The 8,637-nt window shown below is 43.8% G+C and overlaps 1 protein-coding gene across 1 annotated transcript in view; it reads left to right on the forward strand.

Annotated features, from left to right (window-relative positions):
• krt222 (keratin 222) overlaps positions 1-7,786 on the forward strand; it is a 21,864-nt gene extending 14,078 nt beyond the window's left edge. Inside the window, exons 5-9 of the mRNA XM_048249397.1 lie at positions 2,200-2,331; positions 2,685-2,905; positions 3,913-4,109; positions 4,383-4,485; positions 7,366-7,786. Of these exons, the coding sequence (XP_048105354.1) occupies positions 2,200-2,331; positions 2,685-2,905; positions 3,913-4,109; positions 4,383-4,485; positions 7,366-7,579 (867 nt within the window). The 3' untranslated portion in view covers positions 7,580-7,786. The remainder of the gene's footprint in view (positions 1-2,199; positions 2,332-2,684; positions 2,906-3,912; positions 4,110-4,382; positions 4,486-7,365) is intronic.
• The last annotated feature ends 851 nt before the right edge of the window (positions 7,787-8,637 follow it).

The following is an 8,637-nucleotide window of genomic DNA, read 5'->3' on the forward strand; positions in this document are numbered from 1 at the left end:
CGTGTGCGCGTGTATGCCTCTGTCTTTCCATATGTGTATGTGTATGTGTATGTGTATGTTTGTGTATTGTTGCCACTTGTGAGTGTTTTTCTCTGTGTTTCTGTTTATGTTTGTGTGTGTTTTGCATGTATATATTCTGAACGAGTAATGAATAGTAAAAGCATATCAGTGGTCTCAGGTCCCTTCTAATATATCCATCACTCTTCAGGGTGATTAATATGCTGAGAGTCATATCAGTTTACAGCAGACACAATTGACCTTAGTAGGTAATAGCCTGAGCCCAGTTGATTGAGATTAATTAGCCATTTTATTATAAATACATAGTTGTCGGTTCAATGTACTTAATCTATAACTAAAGGGTATTAAAACAGTGAAAGCCTCTCTAAAGTAACTAACCTACATGTATGTAGTATTGGTATTAATGATGGTGTGGTATTGTGTATGATGGTTGCTGGGGTGTTGCTCTTCAGGTTGTTGCTAAACTATTCCTATGCTAGTTTTGGTGAGTGATTGCTATGGCAGTTTCTAGGTTGTATGGCAGTTGAGGTGAATGGTTGGTGTTGATATGATAGCTGACATACATTAAGAAACAAGAGAGATGGGCAGGGACAGGCTGGAGAGAGACGGCAGACATCTGTCACTTCCTCCTGTTCCAATGGGAAACAAAGGGTGTTGAAAAGTGACCAATCAAATAGCTTTATACAAGTGCAGAGTATGGGATTTGGATAGTCATTTCAAAGCTGGATCACTGTTGATACCTGGACAACTCTGCCTGCTGAAAAAAAAATCATGACGTTAAACTTTATACATATTATTGCATTAGTACGGGGCAGCAGACTATATAATAATAATATGGAGGTATCATGAGGCAGAGAATCATAGAATAGAATAGAATCTTTTTTTTTTTTTAAGTATATTTTTGGGGCTTTTTATGCCTTTAATTAGGACAGTGGAGAGTGACAGGAAGTGAATGGGAGAAAGAGCAGGGGTGGGATCCGGAAAGGACCACGGGGCGGGAATCGAACCCGGGTCGCCGGCATACGGTGCAGGTGCCCCAGCCAGTTGCGCCACAGCTGGGGCCAAAATACAATCTTTATTTGTCATTGTAACAGGTACAATGAAAATTAAGTGCATTCCTTGTCATATCTTTTGAAATCATCATGCCACTGCCATGAGTCAGAAACCCATGCAGTGATCTGAAATTTCCTTGATTTAACCCTGTCTCAGATCTAGGTTAACTGTCCCTCCCTTGTATGCTAGTTGATGATTTCTGGTGGCAGACTAGTTGATTATTTGTGGTGGTAGGCTACTAGTTATGCCACTGTTGCTAACCAGTTGTGTTAGGCTATCAGTGTTGCAGAAAACATCATAGGTAGTATGTCCAATGGTTTTGTCAAAAAATGTTAAAACATTTTTTTAAAAAAGTGTTTTTGCAAGAGGGTAGATGTTAGAAAATAAATCATTGTAGACAAAAATGTTCTAAGTAAGAAGAAAGGTGAAGAACAGATGAAGAAAGTGAAACAGAAATAAAATGGTGGAAATGTATACAGTAGCATATCTTCTTTTGCCTCTTGAGAGAATTGCTTAAACGCGTGCAGTGAACACGCAACCATGATCCTTATCTTTCAACTGGGAATGAGATCAAAGGTTTCTCCTTCTCCTAAGGGAGTCTTTTCTTGCTATGGTAGCATTTAGTTCAGCCTTTGGAGACTGTGCAGGACTCCTTGGAGCATACAGTAGATTGCATAGAAACTTGCCAAGCACATAAAAATACAATTCAGCAGCAAAATAAAATCAATTATTTCCACCACTGATAAAAGACATGGTTGGATTTAATTATCAAGCCCTCTAGTTTTACATAAAAATTCATCAGGTTTGGAGATGTAGAGACTCCTTGTTTGGTTTCAGTCAGAATGTTTTAATGCAAATTTACCAGGCAGAGTGTGCCCCTTTATACATTGTGTAGTGTAATGGCAGAGTGTTCTGGCAGGGTCTATGCATGTACAAGTATGTAAAGTATTTCATACTCTCTCTCTCTCTCTCACTCACTCTGTGTGCTGTGTGTGTGTGTGTGTGTGTGTGTGTGTGTGTGTGTGTGTGTGTGTGTGTGTGTGTGTGTGTGTGTGTATGTGTGTGTGTGTGTGCGTTTTGAGGCCAAGATAGACATATGCTTTATGTGTATTTGATGTATATCTTCAGAGGCAGGCTGAGGCAGCCTTGGCACAGGTGAGCCAGGGAGAGGTGGCTTTGAAGGAGGCCAGAGAAGAGTTGGCCGAAGCCAGGAGGCAATGGCACAGTCTGCAAGTGGAGATAGAGTCCATGCATGCTCTGGTTAGTATTCATTTTATGGACACAGACACACATACACACATAAGCAGCTGTTTTAATTCACAATTAGTAATTGTTGTCCACTCTTTTCTAATAAATAGATGAACAACTTGTTCAATCGCAGTTAAAAATGGTCATATTTATTCTATGCCATCATTTGAACTTCTGCAGGAATTCTTAACAGAAATCAATGGCTCCTAAAACAGTTCCCTGTGGAACTCTTAAAAGAGAGAAATTGGAACATGGCCTGGAGGACTACTCCAAATCTGTAAATACGACCCTGTGGTGTTTCTCACGGGTGTGTTTTTTTTGTTTTCGTCCCCTTGTGGTTCTCATCGGGTGTTTTACCCGTCCAGGAGAAAGGTCTGGAGAGCTCCCTGCGCCACACACAGCAGCACTACTCAGAGCAGCTGCAGGACCTGTCGCGGGTCGTACGCGACTTGGAGGGGGAGCTGGGCGAGGTGCGAGGCGGCCTGGCCACCCAGAGGGAGCGGCACAGCGAGCTGCTCAACACCAAAATGAGGCTCGAGCGCGAGATCAAGACCTACCGAAAGCTCCTGGACAGCGAGGAGGGCAGGTGGGCATTAGAGTGCAAGGGTCAACGTGGTATGAGAGTAGCTAGCTACAGGATGAGAAGAGCCTAATAGGGTTCTCTTACAAACAAAACTGTCTGAGGAATTTGTGTTCTAAGAGTGTAGGGTTATAAAGTGAATAGAGGGATCAGAAGCTCCTCTAGGCTTTCATTTACAAGTAGACTCTAGAATCTCATTCGCTTCACACGATGCTCTCCTGACATACCTGTTAACACTATGCTGCTTTTATCTCCCATGAAGTTATTAAAATATAATTTAGTACACAAACACACAAACACACTCAGACACGCACAACATACACATACTCTCTCTTTCTCTCAATCACTTCCTCTCTTCCATAAACAAACACCTTTTTTCCCTCTTTCTCTCTCAGACCCACAGAATCTGTCTCTGTCACACACAAATGCACAAACAAACATCGTTCTGGCACCATCGTGTCCCCCAGACACAAGGACGAGCCCAAACAAACCAGAGCACGCAGAGCTTAAAGGGATAAACAGCTTTTAAATTCGGCAATACGGTTGCTACTTGGGATCCCAAAGTTTGTTTAACCATCAAAACGCAGACCTTTGTAGTTTACTTCTTTGTCATATAAGTGAGATGGATGGATTTTTTGACATCTGGGGATCAGGGAACTCCATGCTTTGTGCGAGGTTCAATAGCTGAGAGAATGATGGATTCACACACATAAAGAATGATTCTTTCACACACAAATATGACAAATGAAGCCATTATGTGTTATTAACGTGGATGTCTCCGCCATGTGCTTATTTTGGGAATTTAACAGCTCATCTGACGCCCACCTAGAAACCATACACTGTTTATTTTTTTCACTTTTTACCTTTTTATATTCATACTTCATCTTCATCCCTTTCACACAACACAATGTTCTATTCAGCAGTCAGTTATCGTAGCCTCAGTTATGAGAGGAGCAGGCTGAAACAAATATGAACAGAGTTGTCCGTCTCGTCCCCTGGGGGGGGCGCTGTAGGTACCTGGCCCAGAACGGTCAGCTGGGAGGACTGAAGCCCTGGAAAGGTCCCGTCATGGAGATCCACCAGAACGGAGTGGAATTCAGCCCCGAGGACGAGGAGGGGCCAATCACAGAGGTCCACATGACTGAGATTGATGGGTTCCAGAAGCATCCAGCAATACTCCGCAGACAGCAGAGCTTGGTCATACTGACAGGTGCAACAAAGAACCGAACCTGTGTCTGTGAATGCCAAATATTATTAGTGTCTGTGTCTGCCAAATATCATTAGTGTCTGTGTCTGCCAAATATCATTAGCATTAACATAAACATAAACATGGCACACACACACAGATATACAGTATATACTGTACATGTACTCACAGAGAGCGCACACACACACACACACACACACACACACACACACACACACACAACACACACACACACAACCAAAGATGCTAACTCTGAGGCCTTCTTCTGTCCTGCAGAGCCAGAGAAGAACACGGACGTGAAGATCGCCACGGTGAAGACCCAGGAGATCCTGCAGGGCACCGTGGTGCGGGAGAGCGCTGAGGGCCATGGCACCGTGGAGTGAGTCCACTTCCTGTTTCCCATTACACATGCAGAAAGGTGTATGTGTCCCTCATGGTGATGTTACAGAGGGCTTCATTCCCAAGTTTAGTTCTTTATGTGATGGATTGCTAGTGAAAGGAGTAGTTGTGCATGGTGCTTTGGCCTAATATCAGATGAGACGCAGGGCCTGATGTATCGTTTTTGTGTGTTTAACTTGTTGATATGGTATTGTATAATTTTTGTGTGTTTAACTTGTTGATATGGTATTGTATCATCTTTGTGTGTTTAACTTATATCTTATTGTCATGTATTGTTGTTGGTTGACTCTATTCAACTGCGCTTGTGATTGAATTATACTGGTCACTTGTAGGCACCACAAATTATGTTAGAGGGCGGAGACAGGCAGTGACAATTTATTTTTTTTGCGCACTGACATACATGGTGGTTGTGCTGGCTCTTGACCAGATCAGACTTGCCAAAGGGTTGTTCTCGGGTGTGCTCTCTGATGAAGTAACATAACAACATTCACATCTTGTCTCTGCTTGTGCTCACAGAAGTTTGTGGCCCGTGCAATGAAAACCTGTGCTATGATGACGTGATATTTCTTGTGAAATTAAACAAGGCAGAGTTGTGGGTGCCAGGGTCAGAAAAGGGAGTGGTCATCTCGGCCCCGCCTACCAGGGAGGACCAGTGTAGCAGCACAGCTGACCCGGGCAGGGTCGGCTAATGTGTCCGAATTCTCACTTAGTGTGCTTGGCCCGACAGTGTGTGGACGCTCTGAGGTGGAGAGAACACTGGGGGGGTAGTTTTGTTTTAGTTTTGTTTTTCCTCAAAGGAAAATGTCATTAACAGGGAAAATAGGAGGTTGAGATATAGATTCAGTGCCTGTGGACTTGTCACATCACTTGTCACATGATGTTGAGCAACATATACAATATAAAAAGTAACATGAGAAACAAAGTTGTTATTTCTCTTACAGAAAGTCATTTTCTAAGTGTTTTCAGAATAAAAAGTTGTACATTAGAAGTTAAGGTATGTATATATATATTTAGTGTATCACTGTTTTGAGCTTAAAGGTGCTCTAAGCGATGTCATATATTTTTTAGGCGAAAACATTTTTTATCACTTTACAGCAGCCATGCACCTCATAATCTGCTAGCTGCCTGTGTCCTGAATACACTGTAAAAAATGCCATCTCTATGGACAACCCAGGCTCCAAAAACAGCCACAAAACAACCTTGCCCATAAAAACATAACAAACTGTTCCGGCAAATCACCTAAGAGATGCGCGTTTAGGAGAGTTTCAATTGCACAGGAGGGAGGGGGAGGAAGTAACGAGCTAGCTTTCTGTTTTGTTTGAATGTCAACAGAAGTGACTTTACCCAGCATCGATTAGAGCACCTTTAAAATTGTATTACATGTTTTGTTTTATATTTGTATCGCTAGTGGGAAGCTGTAGAGGGAGCTAGCAATATAGACAAACATGAACATGCAGCCAAATGTCTGTTTCTGTAGCGTCCTGTAGACTGACACTATGTAGGAAAAACATAATTTTTATGTACCTGCACGCTAAAACAGATGTCACGACATTTAGACTCAGATCAGTGTGGAGTGCGTGGCAGATAAGTAACACGTCTTCAGATCCAAGCCGGGGTTGTATGGCGTCTGGGTGGAGGCGGATGCCGTGCATCTGTCTGGCGTCTGACATGCCCATGATAAATGGTGCCTTCTCCCCCAATGGACTTAAGTGGCCTATGTTCTCACACTTCAAAAACGTATAATTAGAGGAGTACAATGGTGTTGTCACTGTCCTTGTGGTTCTGCTTTGTTTAATGGTTGTTATCTGTGCCAGGGTGTGTGGCATGATTGGTGATTATGTTGATGAATGATTTATGTTGCGTGGGCATAGTGACTGGGTGGATCTGTGACCGGCTGGGTTAAGAGTTCACAGGCCTTTTAATGAGAATGACAATAAAGATAATGATTAGGGCTTCCTCTGTCATTTACAGGAAAGTAGACGCAACTCACAACTCTCTCTCTCTCTCTCTCTCTCCCCTTCTCTGTCTGTCTGTCTCTCTCTCTCTCTCTCTCTCTCTCTCTCTCTCTCTCTCTCTCTCTCTCTCTCTCTCTCTCTCTCTCTCTGTCTGTCTGTCTATCTCTATCTCTCTCTCTCTCTCTGTCTGTCTGTCTTTTTGGATGATTGTTCCCTCTGTGGGCGTTTGGGCCATCAGTCCACCTTTTGGGTGGGGCAGCTGTGTGCATGGAAGGTGCTAGAACAAACATGCGGCATATTCCGCATGGGCCAGCGCCAACATATTTTGAGTTCGCTGCCACAGGCCTAATGTTCAGCTATGCAGGTGCCATTCCATCGGTGTTGTTTGTGTAGTTCATTATTTTAGTTGTTTTGTTTGTTTCGTATGCATCAGGGGTTTTTTTGACAGTTGAGAAAGATCGTGTGGAAAGAGAAGCCACAGAGGTTCACCCTTAAGCTCATGCTGTTGAGATTCACTCTGGTATTAAAGATGCCAATTTTCTGATGCCATTTAATGCTTTCCAAAAGCGTCTGACCGTGAAGCCTTTGAAAGAGTTTTTGGGTGGCTCTGAAAATTGGCAGTGTACACTGAAAGATGGCATGTTAACATTTTTTTCTATGTATGTTAACTTCATAATAATGCAAGCAGATGAGGGAGGTAATTTTGAATGAAAATGAGCTGATTGTAACAAAAACACTGAGGACGTGTGAAGAATGTTTGTCTCTCTGAATGTCATTTCATGTGTGTGTGTGGGTAAGTGTCTCTATGTGTTCTCCTGATGTATAATTAGCGAGTCTCCATCTGAAAGTACAAAGAGTAGATGATTGAAATTCCTCTCTCTCTCTCTCTCTCTCTCTCTCTGCAGGACTGAGAAGATTGACAAGGTGATAAAGCAGTGGGAGGGCTCCTTCTTCCAGGGAAACCCAAAGCTGCGCAAGAAGTCAGTGTCACTGCGCTTCGACCTGCACATGGCCGTGACGGACGAGGGCTGTGCCCAGACCAAGCAGGACAGTCTGCCTGATGTGGAGGTGCGCCTGGTCATGCGCCGGTCCCGCAGCATCCCCGCCATCGCCCAGTGAGTCAGGGGGGTGAGGTGTTGAGGGGGTGGGTAGCACCACCTAGAGGACTGGAGATGTCATAAGCCCACAATTGTAGCCACTCACAGCCACTCTCAGAGAGATGGTCAAGCTGATGGACTTGACAGTGGACAGTGTGTGGTTGTGGTGAGATACTGCAGCCTAACACACCACACACACACACACACACACACACACACACACACACACAAACATACACACACATACACAAACATGCACACACATACACAAACATGCACACACACACACACACAGACGCACACAAACACACACACACACAGAGACACACACACGCACACACATACATCTCCTAGAGAGGTAATTCTGTACTCCCTCTCAGAATGAACAAAACTGGAACTAGGACCATCTTCAGTCCTGGAACACCTACAGCAAAACATCCGAGTGAAAAAATAATAATCCCACTTGCCGTATGTTCCATGTTCCAGCTAACTTCAGTTCACCCTTAAAAAAAAACAAAATCTTACAAGAACACAGACTCATCCAGGCCCTTAGCCAGATTATGGTTTGCTAGGTTCCAACGCTCTCTGCTGAGGATTAATTCCATCTCAGCTCAGCAGCTCCAGTATGTCTGCACACCTACGTATAGTTCACACACTAAACAAATAAGCATCTTTGCTCTCTTGCCGTTGTGCTGTTTTTCGTGCGTTACGAAACATCTCCATGCTGGAGTGGAGAGGAGTGGAGTCCTGCCTCAAACCAGACGACTGGTCAGACGAGTGGTCAGACGATGCGATGGTCGCGTGCACACTGTACAGCACCCTGCTTCCGTTGGTTGGGTCCTGGAATGGCACAGCGCTCTGATTCTGCATGCAGTAGCCTTCTATGTTTCTGTGGCAATATCACTGTGACAGCAGTGTTATCAAGTGAAAGCACCTGCAGCATTGCCACAAAAAAAAAAAACACCTGAGCCGTTGGAATAAAGCGTCAGGTCAACGAGTAATGTCACTGTGAAAAACATCTCGTCTTCTGACAACATCAAAGCCACCATTAATCCCAACAATATTTTTTCCCCCCAGAGA

The sequence above is a fragment of the Alosa alosa genome, chromosome 7 (assembly GCF_017589495.1).
Source record: "Alosa alosa isolate M-15738 ecotype Scorff River chromosome 7, AALO_Geno_1.1, whole genome shotgun sequence".
Taxonomy (NCBI): domain Eukaryota; kingdom Metazoa; phylum Chordata; class Actinopteri; order Clupeiformes; family Clupeidae; genus Alosa; species Alosa alosa.